The sequence below is a fragment of the Olea europaea genome, chromosome 4 (genome assembly GCF_002742605.1).
Source record: "Olea europaea var. sylvestris chromosome 4, O_europaea_v1, whole genome shotgun sequence".
Lineage (NCBI taxonomy): Eukaryota > Viridiplantae > Streptophyta > Magnoliopsida > Lamiales > Oleaceae > Olea > Olea europaea.
The window spans coordinates 11679880-11694746 of NC_036240.1; the positions used below are offsets into that span (position 1 = coordinate 11679880).

The 14867-nt window shown below is 34.5% G+C and overlaps 1 protein-coding gene across 3 annotated transcripts in view; it reads left to right on the plus strand.

Moving 5' to 3' along the window:
• Positions 1-14867, plus strand: part of LOC111393640 (myosin-6-like) — a 28919-nt gene extending 14052 nt beyond the window's left edge. Inside the window, exons 14-39 of one of the 3 annotated variants that reach the window (XM_023019283.1) lie at positions 3034-3071; positions 3178-3304; positions 3418-3588; positions 3676-3807; positions 3929-4032; positions 5671-5731; positions 6446-6623; positions 6745-6950; positions 7657-7776; positions 8239-8337; positions 8533-8817; positions 8894-9033; positions 9232-9343; positions 9414-9434; positions 9525-9623; positions 10486-10656; positions 11688-11840; positions 11971-12159; positions 12828-13049; positions 13119-13189; positions 13276-13375; positions 13512-13568; positions 13772-13828; positions 14105-14185; positions 14271-14353; positions 14432-14867. In XM_023019283.1, the coding sequence (XP_022875051.1) occupies positions 3034-3071; positions 3178-3304; positions 3418-3588; positions 3676-3807; positions 3929-4032; positions 5671-5731; positions 6446-6623; positions 6745-6950; positions 7657-7776; positions 8239-8337; positions 8533-8817; positions 8894-9033; positions 9232-9343; positions 9414-9434; positions 9525-9623; positions 10486-10656; positions 11688-11840; positions 11971-12159; positions 12828-13049; positions 13119-13189; positions 13276-13375; positions 13512-13568; positions 13772-13828; positions 14105-14185; positions 14271-14353; positions 14432-14546 (3192 nt within the window). In that variant the 3' untranslated portion in view covers positions 14547-14867. The remainder of the gene's footprint in view (positions 1-3033; positions 3072-3177; positions 3305-3417; positions 3589-3675; positions 3808-3928; positions 4033-5670; positions 5732-6445; positions 6624-6744; positions 6951-7656; positions 7777-8238; positions 8338-8532; positions 8818-8893; positions 9034-9231; positions 9344-9413; positions 9435-9524; positions 9624-10485; positions 10657-11687; positions 11841-11970; positions 12160-12827; positions 13050-13118; positions 13190-13275; positions 13376-13511; positions 13569-13771; positions 13829-14104; positions 14186-14270; positions 14354-14431) is intronic. The other 2 variants (XM_023019284.1, XM_023019285.1) reach the window with 2 other exon arrangements.

Sequence of the window (14867 nt, forward strand, 5' to 3'; positions counted from 1 at the left end):
GTTGAAGGGGCTTGTCAAGGAACTTGGAATCAAGCAAGATGGAATGAAGCTGTACTGTGATAGTCAGAGTGCCATCTTCCTAGCTAAGAGTCAGATTTATCATGCAAGAACCAAACACATTGACGTGAGATTTCATAAGATAAGAGAGTTGGTTACTTCAGGAGAGCTGTTGTTAGAGAAGGTGCATACCTCAGAAAATGCAGCAGACATGATGACAAAGCCAATCACAATGGATAAGTTCAAGCATTGTTTGAACTTGATTAACATCTCTAACTGTTAGAGAAGATGTGTCCCAACCCATTGGTCCTAGATGGTGTGATTTTTTCCAGGTTATGTTTTTTCTCCTAAGGGATGAATATTCGACAAGGTGGAGATTGTTGTACATGTGGCTCATATAGAGTGGAACACAGGCCCTGGATCAAATGGGCCGATGTTGGCGCGGAGTGGAGCGCATTGAACGGCATTGGCCTTGCGCAGGTTTAATTCACTGTCTGGTTGTTAGGGATGCTGAATGGGTTGGAGGTGCCCCCGCGGTACGGTACAGGGGTATTTTCTGTACGGGCCTTAAAGTTTTATATGGGTCCAGATTAGGGTTAGTATAAATAATATGTTGTAACCCTATTTTTCATAACAGAATAAAGAAATCTCCGCTTCGCTCTCGTGGACGTAGGCACATCGCCGAACCACGTAAAATTCTTGTGTTGATTTCCGTTTTTCATCTCTTTAATATTGCGCATAAAATCCAACACATTCAGATCTTGCTAGTGAGTTATGGATTCATTTTGGATATATCTTCTTAATGTTAACCAGTTCGAACTACGAAAGCACCAAAGTATTGATCAAATAGTAATTTCACTCTTCAATGCTTCAGACTTCGTGTCATGACCTTGAGTTCATTAGTCACCTAGAATTAAAATGGGGAAATTAGATTAATATAATGGGCCTTGTGCTAAATTGAATTTCACTCAGACCTGTCCAATTCATCCAGAATGTGCTAGTGCTTTCACTTAGAAAACCATTTACCCGACTGTGAAGTTGGACCTTATAAAATAAAAGAAGTGCTAATTATTATTCATTGGTCATAACTTGGTCCCATCCAATCCATTTAGAATGTGTTAATGTCTCCTAAACACTAGTATGGTTGAGAGAAACCATTCACCCAATTGTGTTGTGAACAAGTAGACAACAATATGACCTTACATAATAAAGTGCCCAACTTTAGTCATTAGACATGGACTGATATTTTAGGCTATTGTTTATAAATTATATTTTCCGAACAGATCGTTTTGTGCATAACTTGTAATGTCAAGCATAGCTGAGAGACCCTCATGTTTTTTGCCAATAAAGAAGTACATTAAAGAAAAATAAAAATGAATAAATGTTGTGTATTTATTATCAGAATTACTCAAGTAAAGAATTAGCACTTTCAGACCTAACATAATATTTTCTAATAGTATGGTATGTCTGCATTGGTATGATCGCACTGTTCTAGTTAAAAATAATTGATACTTAAAGATCTTTACTTCAAAGCCTCTTCCAATCTTCATTTCATACTTAGGTATGCTGTCACATTGCACATTTTTGACCAGATATTCTTAAAATATCTCTAAGTTTTAGATGTTGAATGGGTTTGACATACAATATATGCATTTGTACGGGAAATTCATATATTTATTTTTATTATAGAGTAATTTATCATTACTGATCGGGATTTAACATTTAACAAAGGTATGGAATCTATACATTTTCAACGGTCCCCTTTTCGGGTGACACTTAATTTGTCTTTGTTCATGGAGATAAATATTTTGAGTTTCAAAACTTACATGTTTCAAATTTTTTACAGGCTGTTTGGCACGGCTTTTGAAATGCGAAAAAGGCTTTTAAGACTAAGCTCGTGTTGTTTATAAAAAATCAAGCTATTTTTTATTCAAATATTTTGAGGAATCTAAAAGTGTACATCCATTTTATCCTTAACTAACTTCTATGTATTTATAATTTAAACCTTTCGTAAACACTTTGTAAACATATAAGAAATTAGTCTTGTGATAAGAAAAAGCTACTGGATGTAGGTGGCCCAAGGTTGCTTCCTTTGAAAACTCTTCTACAAACTACAGAAGTTTCCAAAGGGACCTTTTCCAGTTTTGAAGAAACTGTTGATTTGCATACTTAGCCCCCGTTTGGCTCCCATTCTTTTCAAATTTTAATGGTTGAAATCCCATTCTTTTCAAATTTTAATGGTTGAAATAGTATTTTTTTGAAAAATGTGCGGTTGAAAAAGAATGAAATTTTTTTGATTTACGTATAATATTATTTTATGGAAGATCGTGTGGTTGAAAATAAGAGAGAGAAAAAGAATGAGAAGGAGAATGAGGGCCAAATGGGGGCTTAATAAGACGGAAATGATTGAAAAATAAATATGATTTGTGTAATCTTGAAAATTTGAATACATAACAAATACTATATCCATATGCTATGTGTCTCGAAAATGATTGAAGAATAAATATGATTTTATGTAATCTTTAAAACTCAAAATACATAAAAATAAAAAAAATACTACATCCACATGCCATGTGTTTCATTATCCTTGATGCATAAATGAAAATGATTAAAGATGTATAATGTGGTTATGTTTTGGTGGTTTTAGTCATAGATTATCTCGTGTATGCCATATATATTTTATGTCCCTCATTACCATCAGACGCTATTGCGCACACTTGCTGAACTTTCAACTTTCAGCTCCTCTGAGCCTTGTCCTCTATTAAGTAATCGAAGTTTGATTCCAGTGTTTCCTCTGACCGTAACTATCTGATTTCTTAGTAGGTGCTGATTTATGTGAATTTATGTTGTTCCAAAATGCTGTTTCTTTTCGTTGGTAGTATCTAACATTAAAAAGACATAATAGACATGTTAAACAGTAATTTCTTGTTTTACGTTCATTGTAGTCCCTTTTTTCTTTTTTTCTTTTTTGGTTAAGATATTTTTCTAGTATTGTGGTCTGAAGCTTATAAATTTGATATATTTTATTGCTCTCAGAAACCTGGTGGCATTATTTCTCTTCTTGATGAAGCTTGGTATGTACATAACTGTGATTTATATTTTCTTTCTAGGAAATGTTAAAATCTGTCTGTTATGTTCTTTTATATTTGTCGGATTTCTTATTATGCTTATTCTTTATAGCATGTTTCCAAGATCTACACACGAGACATTTGCAGAAAAGCTATACCAGACATTCAAAGATCACAAACGCTTTAGCAAGCCAAAGTTCTCACGGACTGGGTTCACCATTTGCCATTATGCTGGTGACGTATGTAAATACTTAAGTATTCCATAATATACTGGCACTGTATTGCAGTATTTAACAAGAAAAATGCCCCTTGCTGCTTAAGTTGAGTTTCACAGATAAGGCTTTGATTTCAGGTCAATTATCAAACTGAATTATTTTTGGATAAGAACAAAGACTATGTCATTGGAGAACATCAAGCCCTCCTTAGTGCTTCAAGTTGCCCCTTTGTGTCTGGCCTTTTCCCACCTTTATCTGAGGAATCTTCTAAAACATCAAAGTTCTCTTCCATTGGTTCTCAATTCAAGGTTCATTTCATTCGTTATATTTGTTCAACGCCAGAAGGTTTGTTATTTACCTCCTCCAGATTTATCTCCATTTCATTTACTTTACAGCAACAATTGCAAGCTCTGCTTGAGACACTCAGTGCTACAGAGCCACACTACATTCGTTGTGTGAAGCCTAACAATCTTTTAAAGCCTGCCATCTTTGAGAATTCTAATGTGCTGCAGCAACTTAGATGTGGGGTTAGTTTCTCTATTTAATTTTTTCTTAACTCGCGTTGAATCGGTTTTTGATACAATTGTTATGTTTGTAACCGGATGTTGCATTTCCAAGCATTCTGAACACAATTTTATTTCTTTCTAGGGAGTTATGGAGGCAATCAGGATTAGTTGTGCTAGATATCCCACTCGGAAAACATTTGACGAATTCATAAGTCGTTTCAAAATCCTCTATCCTAGTAGTGTAAGGTAATTCCATTAGCCGTTGTTATTTTCAATATGATGAGTTCTCTCCCACGATTTTCAAAATTTTCAGCTTCCCAGCTGCACGCCTTTCTCAGATTAGAAATATTTCTATTACTAGCATGGGTTGTTTGACTTGATGTGTGATGTCTGTGACCCCTACACCCTAAGAATTTCATATGTTGCTTGTTATACATTATAGGTATTGACTTCATAAATACTCGAGTACTTGTTCCGAGAACAATGTCAAACGGAGTAGCGCATATATTATACGTATTTATCTGCATTAAATTTGAAAATCTAGGCATGTTTCTCCGTGCCTGACTTGGCACTCTATTTTTCTCATGATATTTTTATTTATTTTTTTATTTAAATTATCCATTTTCAAATCAATTAGTATTTGACTAGAAAGAGCCATCCGAGTTCATATGGTTAACTTAGAAGGGGACATTTAACTGATGTTTCATAAGATTGCATCCGATTGCAAGTGGAGAGATAAAAACAAGGCGCGGATGTGGAACAACCAAGAATAAGGTGCAATAACAAAAAAGGGGAAACCCAAGTAAACGAATGAAATGGATATAAATAAGGCTTGTCCTATTGATACTACATCAAAAGGTCCAATAGTAGCACAGACAAGGCGAAACATGAGGAAATGATTGAAGCAGATGTAAATGAGGGTTTTGCAATATATTACCAATCTTAGGTCTGATACTACATCAAAAGCATGCCCACGCATACATGCTAGATGGCGAAATTAAATTAAACTGGTGTGGTAATTTTATATTTTCTTAACCCTTTTGTTCTCTCCTTCAAATCACCACTCAATGCTGCCGCCTCACTCTATTCCTCAATCACTCTCTCTATATGACATGAAACACAAATATGAAACAATATTGATAAAGTAATGCCTACAACATGAGAAGATGGAAATTGTATGTTCATGAACTTGGGTTTTACAAAATCTTTATTTTATATTACAAAATGGGAAGTTACGTACTTATGTAATGCATGCTGTTACAAAATGAATGAGTAGTGCAAATATATTTGTACGTATTATCATTAATACTTAACTTTGCAATGATATAGTTATGTTTGCCTATGTGATCTTTATATTAATTTGCACATTCATATTTTTCACTATGTTTATGACTTACAAACACATTGCATTGCTATATTTTGCATCATTATCAAGTAATTTGAGGTTGATTTGGTTAAAAGATCTTACACATGGTAAAGATGATTGGAAAATGTATCAATAATTTACTCTATACTTTAGGTAGGATAGAGGATGGAGAATCCATTCAACTAATGTAACAACAGAAATTAATGTTTTGATATTATAGTTTTCCAGGATTTTAACTCTTAAGTACTGACATGTATTTTCAAATTAAAAATTAAGAATTTTTCTTCATTAGCTATGTATAAGATGAACGAGATACAAACCTCTTTTTATAACTATGGTAGAAAATTATATCCAAAACTACTAGGATGGCAATTAACATAAGTACAACAGGTCTATGTGTCTATATGCTAAAGAAACAGTTTAAGCTTACTTCCTATTCAAACTCCAATTGCTTAAGTTTCCTTAGATCCCTTCTATCTTCATTTCGCTATAATATTTTTTCTTATACATTTTGATAGTTGCGATGAAGTCATTGCTTGTAGAGGACTTTTGGAGAAGGCTGGCCTAAAAGGGTATCAGGTATTTTTCATTTATTCCATATTTTCTGGTCAGTTCTCTCATTAACATTTAAATAGTACTTGCATAACTTTGAGTTTGTGTTAGAGAAGTGGGCATTTTGCATGCTAAGAGAGTAAGAGGAATAGGGCACCTATACTATATTGTGTATGGATGATTAGCTACTTTTTCTCAGTACACTTGACCCGGCATGGTCTCATTTTTAGTTAGTACACAAGGTTGAGCCCTGAGTACATTGACATGGAGTATCATTACTATTTTCTCACTAGTTATTTGTGCCTCAATTTCATTTCCAAATATTTTCTTGCTCATGAAAATTGCCAAATTGTATAGACATTTGCCCAAGCACAATAGTAACAAATTTGCTGAAAGACTCGTTGCATGTCCGCTACTTGTCCCTTCTGTGTCAAAAACACTTGTTATGCAGATCAGTTTCTCTGATAATTCTCTTTCCAGCCTCCAGAAGTGCTCTGAACCTTTCACATATGTATAGAACAGCGACCAGGTTATTATGCCTTTTATCCTCAAACAAAGTTCTGGCGCCTCTTATTTGCCTCAGAATGAAGTAATGGCCTTCTTATTGGTTCATTCTGTACTGATGGGGGAGTTCTCATTAGGCTTTTGACTGAATATCCATTTTGTTTTTAATAAATGCTGATCACTTGTATTTGTTGAACGATCTGAGGCACTATTCATGCTGATCATGTATTGTTGCAGATTGGTAAAACAAAAGTATTTTTAAGAGTTGGTCAGATGGCAGAATTAGATGCTACTCGAGCTGAGGTCCTTGGAAAATCTGCATGCATTATCCAGCGAAAAGTTCGTTCACATTCAGCTCGCAAAAATTTCATCTCATTACGTACTTCTGCTGTACAAATGCAATCTTGGTGTAGAGGTATGGCTAATGTATAATGGGTTTGTTTTTATTATCCTAGTGTTGTGAATATATGAGATTATATTCCAAGTGACCATATTTGTAATGTATCTGTTTATTAATGGCTTCTTTGTAATAATAGGACAAGTTGCACGCCAACATTATGAACAAAAAAGACAAGAGGCTGCTGCTTCAACGATTCAGAAAGATTTGCGCATGTTTCTTTCTAGGAAAGCTTATGCATTATTGGTCTCTTCTGCTCTTTTCCTTCAGGCGGGAATGCGTGGAATGGCTGCCCGCAGACTGCTTCAATTTAGAAGGCAAAAAATAGCAGCCATCTTCATTCAGGTAATTTTCATATAAAAACCAGGTTCCGTTAACACAGGTGTCCTTTCTTTTTACTCTCTTACATTAATAAAATTTAAATTTAGTTGATCTTACTGAAGGTACTCCAGCTTTCTTAATAGAGAATCTATATTATCTGAGATCATCGTTATCAGATCAAAGCTGCACGCTGTTTGACATCTGCTGTTAGTTAACCTGAGTTCACTTAGCTGTTTTACTAAATTGCTATATCCTCTGATATGTGGAAGTAGCTGTTATGCCTATATGTTCACCGGACTTCCTTATAATTACTCAATATCCAGAGAAGTGAACAAACATTTGCTCATCTACCAGACAAAATATGCTGATTTTATATCAAGTTGTGCATTAGTCTGTAACTATTTTTCTTCAGACCATCTTTAAAGTGGATAGATCTGGATTTCGAGTCTGTATGACATCATTTTGTGCTGCTGAACACTCTTGATATGTTAAGTCCAATGGCTTTGGCGGCAACCCTTACGATTCACTGTTTTTTTGCCAATATGTCCTAGACCTTGCACACCTTGGCTTTATCCTTCTCAACAGATAATGAACACATAGCCGTGTGCATACGTTATTAGTCAATCGATATATTTTCACGATGAAGCAAATTCCTTTTCAATTTCCATGTCTAATATTGAACTTTTCTGTATAAAAATGTCCCTCTTTAATATGATGGAATTTATTCCAGAGTCATTGCCAAGGATACTTGACCTGCCGCAAGTATTTGAGGTTGAAGAAAGCAGCAGTTACTTTCCAATGTGCCTGGAGAGCAAGAATGGCTCGTAAAGAACTACATAAGCTTAAAATGGTGAGAGTTTCTCCTTTTAACTGTATTTTCTTCAACAAATTGCTGGTGAAGTTACAATAGTTAGCTCTTTAAGGTTATCAATCTTTGAGTTAGAATGATAATGCCTTGATGCTTGTTTCCCTGAGGTGCCTGTTCTAAGATTGAATCCACACGTGCATGCTTGATGAAATATTTATCTACTTCACCTAGCAATTGTTTAGGTGTTTTGCTTTACCATAATGAGTTATATGAACTACGAATGCTTGCTTGCTTCAGTTAAATGTAATGTGATTTTCTTACTTCTCTTAAATAAACGAGTATTCAGGCTGGTGTGTTATGTGAAATTTATTGCTCAATATTTTCTAAACACTACAAGTTGTGAAGTTTTGAAGAGCCCATGTTTTTGCAAAGTATATAAGCTTTCTACTTGAATCATCAAATGCTTATATTACCATAAAAAAGTGACTATGTGCCTTAATTCAGGCTGCTAAGGAAACTGGTGCACTACAAGCTGCTAAAAGCAAGCTGGAAAAGGAAGTTGAAGAATTAACTTGGCAACTGCAGCTTGAGAAAGGCATGAGGGTAATATCTTTGTATTAGATCTATGTTAGATTTGCCTTTCTTGTACTAAATATCTCGCTCTCAGTACATATCTGCCACTGTTGAACAAAAGTGTATAAATGGTTATGCATCTTTTCATATACTGGGCATGTTAAAGTACGATTATGAAATTTTTTTTCGACATCATGTTCCTCTAATTAAAGGATGACTCTCTAGGCTGACATTGAGGATGCCAGAACTCAGGAAAATTTAGAACTACAAATTGCTTTGGAGGAAATGCGAATTCAGTTTCTTGAAACCAAAGAACTACTGATAAAGGAACGTAAAGCTATGAAGAAGTTGGCTGAGCAAGTTCCTGTTATACAACAGGTACCTGATGTACAAGAGGTTTCTGGTGTACAGGAGGTCTCTGCTGTACAAAAGGTCCCTGCTGTACAAGAGGCCCCCGTTGTTGATCAGGAACTGGTCAATAAGCTAACATCTGAAAATGAGAAGCTTAAGGTTTGTTCTCGAAATTCAAGAATCTTCTTTTTATTCTTCTGATGTGTAATTCTCATGTTGAAATATGTTTCTTCAGGCTTTAGTAAGTTCATTAGAAAAGAGAATAGATGAAACAGAGAAGAAATATGAGGAAACAAGCAAACTTAGTGAGGATCGATTAAGGCAGGCTTTGGAGGCAGAATCAAAGATTATTCAGTTGAAGACTGATATGCAAAGGTTGCTATTATGATAGACTTAAAATCCTCTGATCCATTTTAAAATACCAGTCAGCTTTTTTCAAGGACATTATTGCTTTCGTGCTGATATTTTTTTATTTTTTTCAAGTGCCCACGAGAGTTCTTTCTATCATGTATAATTTCTGAAGCCAGAAAATTCCATTGACTGTGATTGTGTTTTGACTCTGTCTAATTTCAGGCTCGAAGAGAAACTTTTAGATATGGAAACTGAGGACCAGATTCTCCGGCAGCAATCTTTGATAAATTCTGCAGCTGGGAAAATGTCTGGACATTTAAATCCTACAACTCAGGTTAGGACACCTTTGATTATTTCTTCTATTTCTTGTTTCTATTCTTACTTTCTTTTTCTATTAATTGCAGCCTGTAGAGAATGGTCATCAGGTAGTGAAATATATTATATAGTAGCATGCTGATGTTAAATATACTCTGCTATAGTACAGACAAAATTATTGGCTAAACACATTCATGTAGAGCTGTTTGATACAGGAAACTCAGAATGCAACTCTGTTTAAAAGATTTGGCTCTGTATCTGATGACACATTGAGGAGATCCATTATGGAAAGACATCGCGTATGTCATTTTCTCTCAGCTTTGTTGTTTTAATTTCTGTTCTGCGCCTTTTGCCTTCTTTGCCTTCTGAGAGAAGTCGGGTAAACAGTAAACCTGAAACAATCAATTGTGTCCCACAAAACATGCATTTTAGCCTTGAGTCATTTGGTAGGGTATGTTAGATATGCCAAGTGAGACATTTATTTGTGCTTTCAAACAGAAAAATCCACCAACAAATTGAAAAGGTGATAAAAGTCTTAGGCCTTTGATGTTCTTTTAGTTGGCCACTATTTATCTGAAGGATTTAGACTGAATGCAATTGAAATTCAAGGTAGTGGTATTTCCCAAAAATAAACAATTGAAAAGAAAGAATATTTCGGGGATTATTCATCCAAGTTTTCTGTAGTCACTCATTTTAATTATTAAATCTTTTATTCCCATACAATAAAAATGATATTGAAATCCTTGATCATTATATCTCTAGGAAATTCAATAGTAGAGTTGATTTTCAATATTGGTGCCAATCACACAAAACGATGTCTACTGCATCTTTTTGTGGAATTGGTTGGGGAGTGGGACGATAATGTAACAAGATCCTATCTGGACTGAGATGCATCATTGGTGTTATTTGTTCATTTTTCGAATATTGAAATTGTTTGAAAAATGAGAAAAAACTGACAAATACGGAAGGGAAAAAAGGAAGCGATTTAAATGTTTTTCCTCATGTTGTAGCAATTATCCTAAAGTTTGGATTGGAAATCACAGACTGATCTTTTCCCCTGCCTCGTGGATGTTTCCTGATTTTCCAGTACTCGAATTAGCACTTTTAATTTTGAATTTGTCGAACCAAATTTCAGTACCTTGCTTTTCATTCTTGTTGCAGGAGAATATAGATGCTCTTATCAGGTGCATGCCTGAAAATCTTGGGTTCAGTGAAGGAAAACCAGTTGCTGCTTTCACTATATACAAATGTCTTGTTCACTGGAAATCATTTGAAGCCGAAAGAACTAGTGTATTTGATCGTCTTATTCAGATTATAGGTTCTGAAATAGAGGTACCTTTTCTGAAGATATCAGAAACTAGTTATGCTAATGCATGCAGCAATTTTATTGTACACTGCTTGTTCACAATGAAGCAGAAACTTTCTGCTGCATTTTGTAAATTTTACTCAACCCCTGGTTGTAGTATTCAGGATAAAGATGAGTATTGTTTATTAAGGAAAGGAAGATTGTTTAACAAAATTTTCGTTATGCTAAAGTAGTCTTAGGACCTTTAGCAGTTATTTTGTTAAGATGTTTTCCTAATTAGTTTAGGATTTACTTGCTTCTTTATTTTTTTCTAGTTTTAGGTTATACCTTTTGTATGATTCCTTTTCTTTTATTATGAACTAAAATTTCACTTTAATTTGGATTAGGTATGCTAAGGCCTAGGAACATGAAAATACTATAGCTTTTTAATAGCTCTGCACTAATATTGATAGCAATTGAGTCCCTGCAATTCATGTTCTCTGCTTCAGCCTACATCAGCATATTTCTCTTTCTTGCTTTCTTCCTGAAGCAAAGTTACCTCTCTCTCCTATATTGAACTTATCAGATTTTATTGCTAGAGGTTCTGGTTTTCTATCTGTACATAACATTTTGTTGACATATATTCAGTATGACATCCGAAGGATAATGCTTGGTATTGGTCTTAGTGATTTATTCTGTTACAATCACTTGTTTCTGTTCCATTTTCATCTAAAGACAGTCAATTGATTTGTTTTCTATCTCTTAACTCATTCGTTTTACACTTTGAAGTCAAGGGGTTATGATCATTGCTAGAGCTCATCCTTAATAGTTATTTCTTAAAATGAAAAATTTGATTAATGTACTATGTACAACATGAAATTGTTAGTAATGTGCTATTGGTTTTATATCGACGTTGTTATGTTTTCCATTTAACAAAATACCAAAGAGATTGCAATACAATGTATTTTACTCGTCTTATTGACTAAATCAGTATGTCATTCTGTATCGAATTCATTCAACTTTTTGCTTCTTTGCTGTTTGTTGCTTAAATGATTCGGGATGCATTGTATTTTTGCAGAATGAGGCAGACAATAATCACATGGCCTATTGGCTCTCCAACACATCAACGCTCTTGTTTTTGCTTCAGCAAACTCTAAAATCCTCTAGTGCTGGTTCATCAACTCCAAGGAAACCTCCCCAACCAACATCATTTTTTGGAAGGATGGCCCAAGTATGTGGATATTATTTGTTTAATTGTTTTAGTACTGTTATCGAATTGCTGAAAAATGAGTTGGCTTTAAGAATTTAAATATGAATCCGGGCAACTACAAAATAGTAATGATGTGATACTATTTTTTCAGGGATTTCGTTCGTCCTCTTCTTCTGCTAACCTCTCAATTGGCGGACTTGACAAAGTCTGCCAGGTTGAGGCCAAGTATCCTGCTTTGCTTTTTAAGCAGCAGCTGACTGCTTACGTTGAGAAGATCTATGGTATCATTCGAGATAATTCAAAAAAGGACTTGTCATCACTTCTTTCTTCATGTATCCAGGTAGCACTTCCTCGTTTCTAAATTAAATCTTTAATGATCTGTTGTGGTTCTGTATGACGTAGCCTTTTATGTTTTCTTGTCTTTCGTATTTAGATTTTGTATTTTGTGTTTCAGGACTTAAGGAATAAATCATGTAAAATGTTTTTGTATTAGTTGCATTTCAGTAGAGGTTTAGAAGATAAATCACCCTTCAAAGAACTACTTCCCTCCGTCCCATTTATATAAGCTTGTTTTGTTTTTCACACGGATTAAGAACTCTTATTTAATGTTATTAAAAGTTTTTTTGCCAATAACTTGCCTAGTTTACCCTTGTTTATATTTGTACAATTTCAAGATTAAGGGAAAAAATTGGTTATAACTAGACAAATTAAATAAGGGTGTATTAGTAAACGAAAAAAAAAACAAGCTTAATAAAGAAACATGACTATATAATCAGGACAAGAAAATAAGGAAAGTAAGCCTATATAAATGGGATGGAGGGAGTATTTATTTCGAAGCCAATATTTCTAACTATTACCAAAAATGGAAATTTCCTCTCCAGTTCTTTTACTGTTTCTTTTATCAGTAACTTCCAATTTTTTCATTGTTTATACCATATTCAAGAGTTTTGAACTTCATATCTAATGTTTTATATATGGTACTTAATATTTATCTTCCTAACAATTCAGACACCAGGAACGACTACAGAAACAATTCAGGTGCCCAGAACGCCTACAGAAACATTTCAGGCTCCTGGAACGTCAACAGAAACAATTCAAGCACCCGGAACGTCAACAGAAAATTCTTTGCGATCATCTGGTATATCCTTCGACAGTAGATATCCTACCAATGACTGGAAAAGCATCATTGAGAGCCTAAAGGGGACTCTGAGTACTCTGCAAGACAATTTTGTAAGCAATACTAACTATATTAATACCTTGGAAGTTCTATCCACTCCAATCTTACAATGCTTGTTTCAGGTGCCTCCCGTCCTTGTTCAGAGAATATTCACGCAGATCTTTTCTTATATTGACGTCCAGCTTTTTAATAGGTAGCTCTTGTAAAAGCCCTGATATTTTCTTTTTATAATATTACCAGATTTATTTGTGTGGTGTAACATTGTTGCATTTTTCTCAGCCTTCTCCTTCGTAGAGAGTGCTGCACATTTAGCAATGGTGAATATGTAAAAGCAGGTTTAGATGAATTAGAACTTTGGTGTGGACATGCAAAAGAAAAGGTAGACTTTTGGTTTTAGCTGGTTATTGCCATGCATCTATTCCTTTATATTTTTATAGCATTGGTTGTATAAGTTTATGCATTTGGATTACTCATGCTGCAAATTGTAGATTGTCTAACTATGAATCTTGTTTCAGTATGTGGGCTCATCTTGGGATGAATTAAAACATGTACGGCAGGCTGTAGGGTTTCTGGTATGTTTCTTGTTCTCTTGCTGGCAAATAATTTTAAATCACCAGTATTTACTGCAATTTATTGGACATCTGTGATGATTTATCATCAATTGAACTGAAATTGACACATGTTGAACATTGCTGAAGTCTACTTATACTTTTCACTCATGTTGACGAGAATTATACAGCCTGTAGTTTGACTCAAAATCTTACCTCATCTGCAGGTCATACACCAAAAGTTACGAATAACCTATGAAGATCTTACTTCTGACTTGTGCCCTGTAAGCCTGTCCATCTTTGTGTAATATTTTCCTTCTTTTCTTGATTGTCTCATTTTCTTATGTTTCTTCTCTTTACCTGATTCTTTCATCATGTTCCATTCACTCCCTGATAGAGAATAGAATTAGTGCAATTTTTTCTCATCACTTTGAATTCAAAGTAGTGATGAATTCTAGCACTGATAGAAGTACTATTCCTTAACTCAATGCAAGAATAATTCACAGAATTTCTGTAATTTTCTATTTTACTGATATTTTATTATCTTTTGATATTCCCAGATGCTAACAATTCAACAGCTTTATAGAATTTGTACTCTCTACAGGGATGACAATTTTAATACTAGCAGTGTATCTCCAGACGTAAGTTTCCGTTCTTCCAACTGCAAATATGAATTCAAAATTGTATCTCGATTTTCTCCTATATCCCTACATTGGATTTCTACAGATAATCTCTAGCATGAAGAATATCATGATGTTGGACTCTCATGATGCCGATAGCAACTCCTTTTTGTTGGATGATAACTCAAGGTATCGTTGTAAGAGATTTTTTTTCTCGACTCATAAAATTATGTTCATATATTGATTATCTTGTTTTTGCTGCTGCAGCATCCCTTTCTCGGTCGACGATATTAGCAGTTCTCTCCAGGATTCTGATTTTACTGGTGTGAAAGCAGCAGCAGAACTACTTAAACGTCCATCCTTTCAATTTTTACAGGGATGAGGCTCTTCTTTTCTCTAGTCGGGTCAATCCCATAATGCAAATTCACTCCACTATTTGCTAGATAGATTTCTCCATAAATATATCATCGACACTGACCCGGATGTATTACTCGATTAGATTGTAAAATTCATAGGTTTAGTCAAATAGATAGAACGGACAGATGAATATTTTCGACATAGTAGTCCTTCCTCTTGGAGCATTCTTTATAGCAACTAATGACTGAAATAATCTTTGGGAAGCAGTTGTTTCTAGCCTCCCAAATTTCAGTTGTATAAACAAAAATATCTTGTCTCAATAGTAAAAATGTGAATGTTTGGGTTA